We start from the raw sequence: 16,021 nt of genomic DNA on the forward strand, positions 1-16,021 counted from the left end.
AGACCTCTTCTTTGTGTATCCATTGTGTAAGTTTCAGCTTAAACTTAGGCGGGTTACAGACCGCCGAAAAGCGGCGGTCTGCTGCTGCCGCTGGTTGCAGCATCCAGGAACCACAGCAGCCAAACGGCGCGGTTCCCGGATGCTGCAAAGAAGGAGCGTGAAAATCGCGCTCCTTCCTGCACCCTGGAAGAGACGCCGCAAGTGCCGATGCGCGCACTCACAGCGTCATTTCCGGGGCGCGACGTACAGACGTAGCGCGTCCGCTATGTCAAGATGGCGATGGCTGTGTGGAACTGTCTCTCGGGCTTCTAGTTAGCTTTGCCCGCCAGAACTCAGGTCCTAGCCACTGTGGCTGCCACTTTCTTTCTCCGTTTCTGTGGCCGTGTCTCACCATTCACCATCCCTCACATCTGTCGCTTTGGAGAAGACTCCAAAGGTAAATATCCCAAGGGTGCCTCTATCCTTTCTCCTTTACTCCCGAACTCACCCCTCCCTTGCTTTAGCATTGAATGTGTTTGTGCGTGTGTGATCCCTTTTGTTGTGTGGCTTTAATAAATGTTTTATAGTTTAATTGCACCTCCTTTGGCATTTGAGTCTCTGTTTCTTGGGGTTGGACTAGATGACCTCTGGTACAGTATACACATAGGGACACGATCCGCTGCATGCGTTGTTAGGACACGCCTCTCGTAATATTTGAGCTAATTAAATTCCCCTAATTCGATCCTTCCTTACAAGTTGCATTTTGATAAATGGGAAAAATGTTGTTTAAAAGTCCTAAAATTTACCTTGAGTTATGATTTGAAAGAAAAATGTTATAAGATGATGTACTGTATAGGTGATATCAGAGATGGATAAGAACAAATGTTGGAAGTGTGATCAAAAGCTGGGGATCGTTTTTTGTGGGTTTTTTGGGCTGCGTGGCCGTGTTCTAGAAAAGCTTTTCCTGATGTTTCGACAGCATCTGTGGCTGGCATCTTCAGAGAATGCTGGCATGGAAGTGAGCAGGGCATATACACTCTGTGAACTTTGGTTGGAAGGAAGTAATTTACATGTTAATCTGTGTGTTGATCTGTGTTGAATGGCAAGGCATCAGGATGTCTATTTAATTAGTGTCCCATTATCTGCTGGGGGGAAAAGATGGGGACTTTTTTCACATGTGGTAGTCATGTGAAAAAGCTCAGCGATATCGGACTCAGATTCATGTAGGAAAATATATTTAAAACTCCAATTCAAAATAAAACTAAATTGTATTTGTTGGGAATGTTGGATGATCAGTGGGAGAAAAAAGCATGGTAGACTTCTGAAGTATATATTGTAGTTGGTTTGATGAATAGAAGTAGGAGATTTATACAGTGGATCCTCCGCATACGCGGTCTTTTTATCGGCGGCTTTGAGCATAGGCGCTCAAAGCCGCCGGCGTGCGCGGGGCGGAAGGGGCGGCGCGTCCCATTCAATTGAATGGGCACGCGCACCCGTTGTGCCTCCCGCGCCGCCGCGCCGCCGTGCACGAGCCCCATTGTTTACAATGGGGCTCGAGCATAGGAGGAAATCGCCATACGTGGCGGGATCCGGAACGGATCCCCCGCGTATGGCGAGGTTCCACTGTATTATCATTAGAAGGAAGTTAAGCTATGGTTTCAAGTACAGCAAAGGCCTTGGGGAGGGAAACAATTTTGTTTGTATTTTTCATTTTTTTCCCTTTTAGATAAACTTTGTTAGTATTTTTCTTTTTCTTTGTGTGTTATGTATTTTTTATAAGACAGTTCATCTGTTAATAATAAGAAGAAATATTGTTTTCCCTACAAAAAATGCTGTTTCCTGCACAAAACAACCACTTGCTAATTTTGTGCAGAATAAGTCCTGAATTGTGAATAGCCTTAGAAAATGATGTGGTTGTCGAATCTTTCCTGCAATGGGTTTATTTATTGCAGCCTTCAAGAGGAAACGTTGTGGATAATTACATCCCAGACTTGTATTGTATTTGCGTTTTCAAGTTCAGTATCTTGAAACTTTTTCTCAGCTTTTGACCCTCTGTTCTCTTCCTCCTACTCTCCTAAAATACTTTTCTTCATGGATTACACTTCCATTTTTATTTTATTTTTGAAGTGCAGGGCTTTACAGGGACACTGTTAGCCTTTGCATCATGCAAGTCACGATAGGACTTTATCACATGTGGGAAACGCAGGGTTTAAATGGGCATTCTCCCGTGCAAATCACTTGATCGTGTTAGAGATTTTCACACACACTGTGATTAAAGAGGACTTATCCCAGCAATAACCAGGTAATAACCAGCAACAAATCATTCACGGGATTGCTGCTGGTTATTCCTTGGTTATTGCCGGGATGAATCCTTTTTAATCGTGACGTCAGTGTGAAAATCTTCAAGTTTTTCCATGCTTGATAAAATCCTTTCGTAACATCATTCAGAAAGCCAAATGCAGATCTAATAATAATAAAAAATATATTACTTTGCATTATTGAAATTTATCCTATTTGTATAATAGAAACAAGTCAGTTAACATGTGTATTGTCAGTCTCTTTTTAATTCTTTTTTAGACAGCAGCAAAAGAGAATTAATTGAACCAGCCAATAATGGACCAATATTTATTTTATAGCCTGCCTTTGTTCACTAGAAGTGAAAGAAAACCCTGTGATAGGTCTTAGGGTCACAATGTCAAAAACAACTTGATAGTACATAACAACAATGCACACAATTAAGCTCTAATCGCTCCACTAGGAACCCCCCCTCCCCAAAATAAGATTTATTACCATGGCTTGACACTTGTTGAGATGCCTTTCCAAAACTAAAACTGCTGCTCTGTTTAACATGTGCTGTTGTACATCAGGCAGTCTTACTTCAGAGTGCTTAAGATAATTAGGAGTTAAGATAATTAGCACTTCATTAAACACTAGAAGAATAGTACAGTTTCAGTAGTGTGTTCAGTTTTTTAAAAAAATGAAATATGGTGTAAGAGAAAAGATAAATGAAGTTGTCACTGTCAAAAAAAGAGTACTTTATTTTGAGGGATGACTTGTTTATATTTTATTAGGCCCTATTTAGGGGAAGGTATGAAGATATGTTATACCGGGTTAAAGTCATGGCCTTCAAGCATTGCACTCTACTTCATTACATGGAGTATGTAAAGTGAGACATCTTCTTTCAGGACCCAAAACACAGTAAACCTGTATACTAGAGGCTGCCTGAGACTCCTCTTTAAAAATAATATTCTTTCTCTTGTTGTCAATTTCAGATTTTGGTTCTTCAAGTTCCTGATACTGATTGGAATAACAGTGGGTGCCTTCTATATTCCTGATGGACCATTTACACGTGGTACGTGAAAACCCGTATTTGTATGTAAGAAATATAGTGGGTCTGCAATGTAAAATTGTGATTGGGTGCACATCTGCTGCATTACATAAAGCAGGGAGGGAGAGCCTGAAAGCCTTCTATTCAATGAAAACCATGGGAAAAGCCGGTGCCCACAGCTGACTTTAGGTTTATTGAGGGGAGATACATTGATGCTTTCCTACATGGAGAAATAGTAGTGGTGTAAACTACCGGCCACTGTGACACTTGAAGTCACAGAACAAGAATAAGCCTGGAATTCATTTTGTTCACCTGCAGTATTGTATGTGAGTCAATACAATTGAAATTAGACTTCATCAACTTCAAATGTGGTATTATTTTTGTGAGGGGTGCAAACATTAATCAAAAGTTTCCTAGGGATATGGGACATAGATAAGGTTGGGGACCACTGTTCTAGATGATGATTTGATAGGATCCACTACCGTGGAAGAAGTTCAATATTTTAAAATAAATATGGCTATCTAATGTTTAAAAAACATGTGCCTACAGACACAGTTTTTGGAAATAACCTGATATCATTCTCCTTTTCTTTTCTCCTACTAAGTTTGGTTCTACTTTGGTGTTGTTGGCTCTTTCCTCTTCATCCTCATCCAGCTTATCCTGTTGATTGACTTTGCGCACTCCTGGAGTCAAATTTGGCTGCGCAATGCAGATGAGGGCAATAGCAAGTCCTGGTATGCAGGTCTGTATGGATCATCAGTTCATACGTGACTTAAATGAATGCTGCAGGTATCTGTGCGATTGGTAAACTCAATGGTTTCATTTAAGTGCTAGACAAAACTAGTTCTGTTTAAGGATTTGCTAGTGTAATTTGGAGGATTTGAATTTTCTATACTGTTTGAATAGGCTAGTTTTAAAAGTACAGAATCTGGCAGCTTACTGAGTGTGGGCATCAGCTTTAAAGTAGTTTTACATTAGTTTTAACAGTTTACTTATGTGCTGTGTGTCTGTATTTACTTCTTCCTTAGCCACCCTGAACTCATTCATTTATATTCAAGGTATGAAATATAACCTGTAGAGTAGAATGCATCTAAAGCTGATATGTCAGAGAGAAGAAAACAAAAAGAAAAAAGACCACCTGCCAAAGCCAGAAACTTCCATAAGTTTTTTTTTTTGGGGGGGGGAGCACACTTCATTCAGGGTGAATCAAAGAGAGTACAAAGCCAAAAACTACTGAAATCCAAAGACCTTGCTAGTTGCACATGGGGATTGCTCTTTTTTGGACATTCTCCTTCTCCTTCCATAGTTATGCCCAAATGAAAGTGAACATAATTATACCACTGCAGCTAGCTTGTTTTTGCTCTTGATCCACCTCAGATGTTCCCTCTTAGCTGTTTCTGGTGGAAAAATATTTGTAAAGCAATGTCAGCAGGGGAGATTTATGTGCCAGTAACAGGGAAGTTTGGGAGAGAATGAGCACCCTGCTCAGTGGACAGAAGAGAAGATTTGGTACATTTGAAGGACCCACAATATGACAATTTCCTAGGTTTAATCATTTACACAAACAACTCTTCTTTAATGTGCTTCACTGTAGTTATACCTTATATAGACATTTTCACACATTAGCTAGATGATAGTTATTAACATCTGTGCTTGTGTAGCCAGGTGTAAACAATGGCCTGTTACAGACTGCCAAAATAAAGCTGCTTCGGGTCTCTTTGGAGGTATGCTATTTAAATGATGCACATGGGTCCTAAGAGTCCCGCCAAAGCCACACCCCATTCCTAAGCACTGGAGTGCAGCTTTGATGCAGCTTCCGGATTCTTTGGATGCATGCATCATTTAAACAGCATACCTCCAAAGAGACCCGAAGCAGCTTTATTTTGGCAGTCTGTAACAGGCCAATAGCACTACACCTTCTTGGGCTGCAAAGCAAAGCAAAGCTTGGCTCCATGGACAGCTTCCTGGGCTTAAAACAGCTTGTGTCTCATCTGTAAGCAGAGTGGATGGCAGTGAAAGTATGTGGGCTGGATCCTTACAGACACCTTTTCGAAAGCATCCCTGTTGGCTTTTGGCCCTGGGTGGGTTCCAGCAAGCTCTAGCAAGGAATCTGCCACTTTGTCCCTTCAAATAAAGGGCTAAACCAAATAAGTAAAACTTTTCTTGTTCCGCATTGGACAACAGTGCCCTTTATTTTTTTTACCCTTGCATCCCCCCAGTGTTTCCCAATATTACTTTTCGCCCCGATTCCTTGGATTGGTTTTCTATCTTACTTTTTTAAAAAAATGTAAAAACACTGATGAGACTTTGGCCTCTTGAGTTAAACAATGCTCATCTCTCTTTCCCAGGGCTCTTTTTCTTCACCTTCCTTTTCTATGCAGTCTCCATTGCTGCGGTAGTGCTCTTATATGTATATTACACAAAACCAGATGGCTGTACACAAGGCAAGGCACTCATCAGCCTTAATCTCATCTTCTGTGTGGTTGTATCTGTGGTGTCCATTTTGCCCAAGGTCCAGGTAAGATGATGTGTGTTACTCACCTTTTTAACTTCTTAGAGAGGAACAGATCTTGAGAAAGTTACTTTTCTTGATACAGCTCCCATATTCCCACAGCAGTATGGCCACCAGCCATCCTTTCTCTAAGGAGCTGTAGTCCACAATGGCCATTATCTGCCCTGGGTTTAGAATAACTTGCTCAAGCTCTTAGGAACATTTAAAGCAGAGGTCGGGAATGTGTAGCCCTTCAGATGTTGCTGGACTTAAACTCCCAACAGCTCTAGTCAGCCCTATGATGGGAGTTGCAGACTGGTAACATCTGGAGGCTTGTGTATTTCCTATTCCTGACTTAGAGTTCTTTTCTTTCTTTTTGACTATGCCAGCTATGAGAAGGACTTGTGGAAGAGGCACCTGGGGCCTTCAACAGATCAACTCTGGGACATCTTAACTGGCTATGCCTGCAGTTTACTTCTGCTTGTCATACTCTTCAGAGTATGCAGGTAGCTTTTTTAGACTTAAAAAGGTAATGGAAAAGTCTCCCATAAAGCTGCCTTCACTCTCTGAAACTGAAAAATGGGGAAAGTGTCAAATTGTGTTTGCATTAGAACAGTGACGATTTCCATATCTTTATCCCTCCTTCAGTCCTTTAACAGAAACAACTCTTCCTTCTCCTCCTCCTTTTCAGGATGCTCAGCCACACTCTGGTCTCTTGCAAGCCTCCATCATCACCCTCTACACCATGTATGTCACCTGGTCAGCCTTGGCAAATGTACCAGGTAAGTAGCATTTCTTTTCCTCTTTCAGTACAGTATTGCATTTGCTCATTGTAGAATAAAGCCTTGTAAGATCTTTGTAAACTATGTTAATTTATCTTACTGCCTGTGACAAAAGCCATTCAACACATTCAACAGGCAGATGACACACACATTGCTCGGTCCTGCAGTATCATCTAGCTACTTCTTGATACCTGCTGCCTGAAGCAGCTGTTTTATACTGCCCAATGGTAAGGCCAGACATTATTGTTTGGGATGCACGCTCACATGTGGATATTTACCTCCATTTGTACTATGTATGCTGCAATCAGATTGCTCTGTCTTTGGGTTTGTGAACAGCATATTGCTTTAAAGAGAGTTTATTGCGAGGAGCTAGACAGACTCTAGTATATTTTGGGGGAGTGGGAAATGAAACCTGCTGTAATGTGAATCTGGTTCTCTATGCATGTATTTTTACAGAACAATTACAGAGAATTTACAATTGTCTGACAATTTACAGACAATTTCCTGTGTGTTGCGGTGATGTTTCTTCCCTTCCTCACTGGCCTTTCCTCCCACCCTTTCTCCCAATTCCCCCCTTAGTCTTATTATGTCATTTTTAAACATATACCCTCCTATTTAATTCAGATTGATGATGTGATTCACTCCTGAGGATTTAAGCAGTGCTTTGTGTATGTTATGTCTACTGAATTTGTCTTTACACTTCCATTGTTAAGTAAAAGGTCACCCTGTAGACTTGAGAGAATGAATTGCAAGGATAGAAAATTATTTTGAATTAACTAAGATCTGTAATGAATTTATTCCAGTTATGGTCTCTGCAAACTTTACCACACAAGGTTAAAAAGCGTAATTTTTACAGGATAAAAGTGTATGATGTCATGTCTGTTCTGCTGCTGCCTTGCATTCCATTTGTTACTGTAATGCACCTTTTTATTGATGGGCAAAATCCACAAGACACAAGGCTAGTGTGATAATGCCCTGCATCTGTTCAGAGAAAGGTACATAAATATCTGCAGGCATTAGATTCACTCCTCTCAGCCTGAATTCACATATAAGTAAAAGTGTGCATATATTTTAAAAAACTGATCACTGATGTTTTAGTCCAAGGATGGAGTAGCTCAGGCCTTGCGTCTGTCTCTTCCTACTTCCATTCTTGTCTCAAACTGATCCTCTGAGCTTTCCAAGAACGTCGCAATCTCTTCACTGTGATACCCACACTTAGCAGGCTGCCAGCTTCTGTACTTTAAAAAATAATATAAAGTATTAGCTACTGGCAGTAAAAGCTTTAGGCTAAAAATATGCTGGTATTTTTGGTTTCATCCTCTTGCCTTTGGCCTTGCCCATAAGTGTAAAAAAAACCCTGGAAATTTCCCTAAAATTGAATTTGGCTCTCAGGCTAAAAGAGGTTCCCAACTCTTGCTGTAGTCCGAGGATGGAAATCATACTGCCCTCTAAACGCTGTTGAATTAGTGGGAAATTGTGGGTTTAAAATGCATTGAGAAAAAGGTGTAAAAACATACATGAGGAAATGTGAGTATCAAAATATGTGCATGTTTCCTTTTGGGAAGTGGATGCAGGCATCTCAAAAATCCTTGGAAGTGAAAATGGGATTTGATGGGATGACAATGCTGGTAAGATTCTGAGAAACACAACAATAATGAAACTTTCAGATCTTCTTATCTTTGTGTTAGAGAAGGGATGGGAGGAAAGGTAGCTCTTCAATTATTTCACTTCAAGTTCTCAACAATCTCAGCTAGGATGACCAGTGGCCAGAGATAATGGGAGTTGTTGCCCAAACACATCTGTACTACAGGTTCCCAGGTTGTTGTAGAAATTTTCCCCACAAAGGATTTGTGAGTTATTTTAACAGGGAGAAAGCATCTGAGTGTTTTTCATCCTGTGTGTCCATATTGATGTCCCCACCCCACCCCTCATCTTGGTGTGAATTGAGCAGCTAACATAAATGTAAAGGGTAAAGGTTTCCCCTTTGACAGGATTTTCTAGTTATGTCTGACTGTAGTGCTCCTCTTCATTACTAAGCCGAGGGAGCCAGCATTGTCAAAGATGACTCCATGGTCATGTGGCCAGCATGATTAAAGGCCAAGGGCTATGGAACACTGGTACCTTCCCACCAAAGTGGTACCTGTTTATTTACTTGGACTTTTATATTCTTTCACACTGCTAGGTTGGCAGAAGCTGGGACTAGTGACAGGAGCTCACACTGTCACTCAGCACTTGGGTCTCGAACTGCTGAACTTGTGGTCACCATACTTAGTGTCATAGAATCATAGAGTTGGAAGAGACCACAAGGGCCATCCAATCCAACCCCATTCTGCCATGCAGGAACTCTCAATCAAAGCATCCCCGACAGATGGCCATCCAGCCTCTGTTTAAAGACCTCCAAGGAAGGAGACTCCACTACACTCCGAGGGAGTTTCTTCCACTGTCAAACAGCCCTTACTCTCAGGAAGTTATTCCTAATGTTGAGGTGGAATCTCTTTTCCTGTAGCTTGCATCCAGTGTTCTGAGTCCTGTTCTCTGGAGCAGCAAAAAACTTTCTCCTCCTCCTCCTCCTCCTCCTCCTCCTCCTCCTCCTCCTCCTCCTCCTTTTTCCTTATATATCGCCTTTCTCCCAATATAGGGATTCAAGGCAGCAAACACAATAAAACAATACAATTTAAAATGTATAAATATAAAATTTTAAAAACAATTAAACCATCTTAAAAGTTAAAACAGTTAAGAGTTAAAATCAGTTGTTACAATATAAACCTTAAAATTTAAATAGCACAACATTCCCATACCTTATCAATTTGCAACAGCCTACCAATACACGGATGTCTGAACCACTAAGCTGCCACATCTCATAAGTATTTTTGAGTCTCTCATCATGGCTGTTAGGAGTAAATTGCTTGCTGTCTGTCTGTTTTTCTGTAGACAAATACTGCAACCCAACTCTTCTGGTACGAACAGAGGGAAACAACAGTGGCTCATATGTCTCACTTGCCAGTGGACAGCCAACTCAATGGTGGGATGCTCCAAGCATTGTAGGATTAGTCATATTCATCCTGTGCACATTCTTCATAAGGTGAGATAACTTGTATTCATCTGGAAATTAATAATCACAAAGTGATGTCAAGCCTGGCAACTGTACATGTCATGGAATACATTATTTCAATGGTGATGTGCTCTGAGAAAGAAAAGATGACTTTTTCTGTGGCATTATCACCATCATCTTTTCTTGGGTGCATGTGCAGATTCAAAAATTCTGCCAAGGGGCCCCTGACAATATAGAGTGTTGTTCAGATGTCATTCTGTTGTTCATGAGGGAAGGAATGGCTCCTACTGAGTCAATATCACATTTAAAATAGTGGTGAGGAATGTGTAGTGCTCCAGGTATTATTAAACTTCAGTTCCCATCGACCCTAGCCAGGTTGGCCACATGATGAGAGTACATTGAAATTATTTTAATTCTGGCTTCCAGTCTCCCTCTGGTGGTAAAGAGAAGTCCATTGTTCCCAATATTAAATCACCAAGGAGCTGCATTTTTTTAAAAAGGTGAAACTGTCTCCTTGTAGCATGCTTTCTTAAAGTGGAATATCAACTGCCTTTAATAGACTTTGCCTTAATTAATGTAACTTTGTTTATTATGGCTTGCATTCAGCAGTGATTGTTCTTGAGCAAAAAGCTCATTTGCTTTCCCAGAGTGGGGCACACAGTTTCCACCCATCCATCCTATCCAGTTCCCCATGTTTCCTTAAAGGTTTCTCCTATAGAGTGGGGCAGGGGCTCCTATGGGACAGATGGCTCAATAGGTTGTGGGATAATTCCTGAAGTTTCAGTGTCTTGGACTGTATGAACAGAAGCACTTTCCACCAGCACAAAGCCACCCCTGGTTACAAGTCACTATTTTTCTTGGATCACTACTGAAGCATAGGCCTCTCTCAAAAAGCTTCCAGAGGTTCAACCACAAGGAGAGTCCAAATATGTTGACAGCTGCATATCAGCAAACCAGTTAGTGTAAACAAACTATATCAACAAACCAATTTTAGCAGGTTCATAGAAACATAGAGTTGGAAGAGACCGCAAAGGCCATCCACTCCAACTGCCTGCCATGCAGGAACTCTAAATCAAAGCATCCCCATTGACAGATGGCCATCCAGCCTCTGTTTAAAGACCTCCAAGGAAGGAGACTCCACTACATGCCAAGGGAGTTTGTTCCACTGTCAAACAGCCCTTACTGTCAGGAAGGTTGCAGTTTGACTGTACCTGAATTCACACACTACCCATCCCTGGTCTAGACAAAAGTTTGGCAGCCTCATCCTCTAAACAGCAGTCATAGGAGAGTCTCCTGTGCGATATCTGCACATCTGCTTCAGTTCACACCTAAAGAGCAGTAAGTGAATATGTGTCTGTTCTTTTGTTTATGTGAAAAACAGCACACAGAGAGAAGACCAGAAGCTTTCACCATTTTCTATGTGGCTTGTTGCTTCTACTACTCCATTTCTGCCCAGCTTTCTTACTGTATTGTTGGCTGGGCTGGGAGAAAGTTGTTCAAGGCCACAATCCTATTCCATTCTCCTCTGAATCAGCCTTAGTGATGTTGAGCTTACTTCTGAGTAGACATGCTTTGCATTGTATTGTACAGAGATAGAATGCAATAATGGTAAGGTAGGAGAAGGAGTCATGCACTAATGTCCATCAATGTAGCATTTTCAAAAAGTGAAGTGATCCTAAGGAGATTACTGGATCCCAAGATGATGACTATGAGTGGAAGCTGTTGTGAAGACATGTGTGAGGAGGCAACAGCAGTTTGTCATCATGGGGTAAGATTGTTGTTCTTTTTTGCTTTCTCTTCAGCGTCCGTTCTTCTGACCATGCCCAAGTGAACAAGATGATGCTGACAGAGGAGAGCCCAGCCATGCTAGGGAGTGGTAACCCTGGTCCTGAAGATGGGGTGCATCGTGCTTATGACAATGAGGAGGATGGAGTGTCTTACAACTACACTTTCTTCCACCTCTGCCTCTTCTTGGCCTCCCTTTACATCATGATGACACTCACCAACTGGTACACGTAGGTTGCAGCTGTTGCTACTATAGATTCTCTGCCATAGTTATCCATGCTCTGTACATGAAATATACTAGTTAGACTGTTGGGCTGGGAGTTGGAGATACACATTCTACTCACCATTTAACAATGGAAGTCACTGGGTAACTTCAGGCCAGTCATAAACCCCAAAGGACAGATTAGCTGAGATTCTGAAGCAGTTCCATGAAATCAGACCCCTTTTCCATCCATTTGTGGGCTATTCTGGGACTGGTGGCATTGAATGAATGAATGAATGAATGAATGAATGAATGAATGAATGACTGCAATATAGAGCATAATAGAAAATCTTTAATGTGTGAACCCACTTGCATCCCTGCAGTGAACTTCCATTTTTTATAAGGGACACCATTTTGCTATGTCATTATATTTAATGGGACTTGAGCATCCACGGATGTTGTTATCCATGGGGATCTTGGAACCAAACCCCAGCGGATAACAAGGGTACAGTTGTGAGAATTGGTGGACAGAACTGTGTGTGCCATCCTTATAAATGTCTTCACTTAACAGGAGGCAATATGTGGTGGGCCAAAGATTGCAGAGTAGATGTTGGAGGATAGCATTCTTGAATCCACGTTAAATTACAGTTGTTATTCCTCTGGGTGAAGGGCAACTGGATTTAAGCTTGAGTTTGAGAGCATACTCTGTTCCTGTTGGCAAACATCCCATGAACTGGTCACCTACTGTGTGAAAAGTAGGTGAACCCAACAGAGTTCTTGCCTTAATTTTCTGTTTTCTTTCTTTCCCTCAGACCCGATAAATCTTACCAGAACCTAACCAGCCCTTGGACTGCAGTCTGGGTGAAGATCTCTTCCAGCTGGGCTGGGCTTCTTCTATATATGTGGACACTTGTTGCCCCTCTCGTGCTTCCAGATCGTGACTTCAGTTGAAAGATCTCAATAACACAATGGCCACTTAGACCGCGCAAACAGAAGAGAGATGTGTCTATAGAAAATAAAGATGGTAGCTCTTGGTTCCTTTACTTGAACTTGAGTTGTAAACTGTGGCTCCTATGGATTCCAAAGTGCGTCAGCTCTACTACTTTCTGTGTCCCCCTCCCTCTCCCTATTGTTTTTTAGAAAGATCTATAACTCTTTTGCCTTTGTTTTCTGTGGGTTTTTCGGGCTATGTGGCCATGTTCTAGAAGAGTTTCTTCCTGACGTTTCACCAGCATCTGAGGCTGGCATCTTCAGAGAATTCTTGCCTGGGAAAAGTGGGTCTATATATACTGTGTGTAGACCCACCTTTTCCAGGCAAGCATTCTCTGAAGATGCCAGCCACAGATGCTGGCGAAATGTCAGGAAGAAACTCTGTTAGAACATGGCCACATAGCCCGAAAAACCCACAGAAAACTATGAATGCTGGCCATGAAAGCCTTCGTCTTTCGCCTTTTCTTACTTTTTATTCCTAAGGAAAATGTCAAAGTGAATGATTAAACATGATACATAGGACAATATAGTGAGGAAGAAAGAGGAATGCGGGTTTAGTTTCAGCTGTTACTGACCTCTAAGCATATAGTGATGTATCTATGGAGCCAAAAATATTTTTGACTGCCATTTTTTTCTGAATAATGTTTAAGATAGGAATAATTTTAAAAACCTGCTGCTTCAAAGATCTTTTGACCAGTTTGCCTTGTTACAGAAGCCTTTAAAAGAAATCACAGTTCATTTTGATATGAAACTTTGTGTAACTGGAAATAAATAAATGCTGAATAAAAATAAAAATTTAAAAATGTTTAAATAAATGGGTGTATTTTCGTGTATTTCAGAACTGGGACTCCAGACTTGAAATCTGCTCTCCCCAATTCCTATGGCTGTGACATTTATTAGATTTAGGGAAGCTTTCTCAATAGAAGTCGATCTTTATGTATAAAGAGAGATTTGTTAAGAGTTTGGATCTTGTTTACATACTTCTTGAGGTTTTTACTGGGAATGTGGTGGGAAATGGCCATTGTGTATTTTGGTGTCTGAGACTAGAACAGGATAGTGTGTCCATCCATTTTCTTTACAGATGCCATCAGACATTGCAGTTACATCTTAATTGCAGCATTGGCAACAAGAAAGCCCACCACCCAGAAGAAGCGAAGGCAGAATGAGAACCAGGAGGGAAGAAAGAGAAGAATGCATCTGCGCCCCTTGCCCAGCAGAAGCCAAACTGGAAAGAGAGAACCAGGAGGGAAGGGAAGCAAGAGTCCATCTCTGGCCCCCAGCTCAAAGCCAAGCGTGCGACAGATCCCAGAGGAACAACAGAGAGAGGCTGAGAGTCAACTGGGGAATTAAAGGGGAGAGGACATGAGGGGATCAGGAAACAAAGGAGGCATGAGGAAATGGGTAGGGACTTGAACAAATAACTAACAATGGAAGGGGTGGCATAGGGAGGCAAACAGCTTCTGGGCAGCAGAAGTAGTGGTGACACTTGTTGGCAGTGCACACAGGAAGGTGTAGGTGGCCCTCCTTGTGTAACCCCCTCACCTAGAAAACCCTTTGATGAGACATCCCAAGTGAGACACAGGCAGGTTTGGAGCACTAACACACACAGAGAAAGGCAAATCACATTTGCAAGAGTAGTCAAGGGCATAGAAAAGATGGTGAGACAAGTAGTAAACATGGTCAGAAAGGCAAATGCTACCCAAAGAAGCACCACACATAAAATAGAGCCATGGAATGTGAGAAGCAAGAGCCAAGTGGGCTAGACATAGTAAAAATGGAAATGAAACACATGAACATAGCAGTACTGGGGGTGAGTGAGTTAAAACAGACAGGAATGGACCACTTTGAATCAGACAACTGCACAGTGTTCTACTCAGGGAATGAAAAGACACAAAGAAATGGGGTGGCCTTCATACTAAGAAAAAATGTAAAAGCAGTGAAAGTGTTCAATGTATATGCACAGCCACAGAGGCAGAACAGGAAGAAATGAAAAGATTCTATGAAGGAGTACAGGAAGAAATTGACAACACACCAACACAGGATGTAAAGCTGATCATCGGAGACTGGAATGCCAAAATTAGAAGCAAAGAAGAATAAAAAAACAGCAGGCAGATTGGGATTAGGCAAAAGAAAAGAAGCAGGTGAGCATCTGATAGATTTTTGTGAAGCCAAACACATTTTTCATATAACCAGAAAGAAGGCTATACACATGGACATCACCAGATGGCCAACACAAAAACCAAATAGATTGTATTATTGAAAGTAAAAGATGGTGAATCTTCATAGTGGCGGCCGAGAGTAAACCAGGCTCTGACTGTGGAACTGGTCCTGAATGACCCATATCAAAAATAAAAATAAAACTGAAGAAGAAACATAAACCAATAATTATAGCCAAATATAATCTGAACAAAATATCAACAGAATTTAGGATATCGTCATATTAGCTTTGCTCCCAGCATAGACCTGGGATGTAACTTTCTTAAGTTGGATCTTACTGCATTCACCCATTTCCGGGCAGTATGCAGCCTGTATGCAATCTGGGCTTGTCCCGCATCTTTTCAAGAATGGGGAAATCCCGTTCTTTAAAAGCTGTGAGAGAAGCCTGGGTTGTATATGGGCTGCATTCTGCCCGGCAATGGATGAATGTAATAAGAAAGTTCAAACAGAGGCAGCTGAATGGTTTTCATAGTAGCAATACTATAGCTTTCTTTACCACACCTGAACAGAGCAAGGTAATTTAGGAATATAGGAAATACAGCATTCCAGCACAATTCCAATGTCCCCAGCGCTCTCTTGTTCCATAAGTCAGCAGTATCACTCTATCTAATGGCAGGGCCAGCCCTTACTACAAACTAGGCTTTTGTGAAGAATTGTACAAAAAGGTAACACCAGTATTAAAGCAGGCTGGGCTTTAGCTGTGTTTACTAATTTTTTGTAGTCTGCCATGACCAAGAAAGACAATCTAGCATAAATGCATACAGATAAGACTTGACCATGAAGCCCACTGGATGAACTTGGATCTGTCGCATGTCCTCAGCTTCAAGGGAAGGCAATGGAAAACCTCCTCTGAATAAATGTTATAAAAAAAACCTCAAGCCTTTGGGTTGCCATAAGTTGAAAAGGACATGAAGGTACATAAGAACAACATCTTTAGATTTCAGCTATCCAACATTAGAGGGCAGTACAAGTCTTTGTATCCATGTTTTACTTAAATTGCTCTAAAAATGCTGGGCAATGGAATTTCGCATACATCAAAGTAGAAGAGATCGTAGATTCATGGAGTTGGAAGAGATCACAAGAGCCACCCAGTTCAACCCTGTCCCATGCAGGAATACACAATCAAAGCACTCTCAACAGACGGCTGTTCAGATTCTGTTTAAAAACCTCCAAAGAAGTGGAGTCATGCCTTGTC

At 41.4% G+C, this 16,021-nt stretch overlaps 1 protein-coding gene across 1 annotated transcript in view; it reads left to right on the forward strand.

The window, feature by feature from the left end:
• The window catches only part of SERINC2 (serine incorporator 2), a 32,942-nt gene extending 20,048 nt beyond the window's left edge, over window positions 1–12,894 (forward strand). Inside the window, exons 4-10 of the mRNA XM_042440770.1 lie at window positions 3,252–3,331; window positions 3,912–4,049; window positions 5,656–5,825; window positions 6,490–6,580; window positions 9,512–9,662; window positions 11,435–11,647; window positions 12,432–12,894. Coding sequence (XP_042296704.1) covers window positions 3,252–3,331; window positions 3,912–4,049; window positions 5,656–5,825; window positions 6,490–6,580; window positions 9,512–9,662; window positions 11,435–11,647; window positions 12,432–12,570 — 982 coding nt within the window. The 3' untranslated portion in view covers window positions 12,571–12,894. The remainder of the gene's footprint in view (window positions 1–3,251; window positions 3,332–3,911; window positions 4,050–5,655; window positions 5,826–6,489; window positions 6,581–9,511; window positions 9,663–11,434; window positions 11,648–12,431) is intronic.
• The last annotated feature ends 3,127 nt before the right edge of the window (window positions 12,895–16,021 follow it).

Source organism: Sceloporus undulatus, chromosome 9 (genome assembly GCF_019175285.1).
Source record: "Sceloporus undulatus isolate JIND9_A2432 ecotype Alabama chromosome 9, SceUnd_v1.1, whole genome shotgun sequence".
Classification (NCBI taxonomy): domain Eukaryota; kingdom Metazoa; phylum Chordata; class Lepidosauria; order Squamata; family Phrynosomatidae; genus Sceloporus; species Sceloporus undulatus.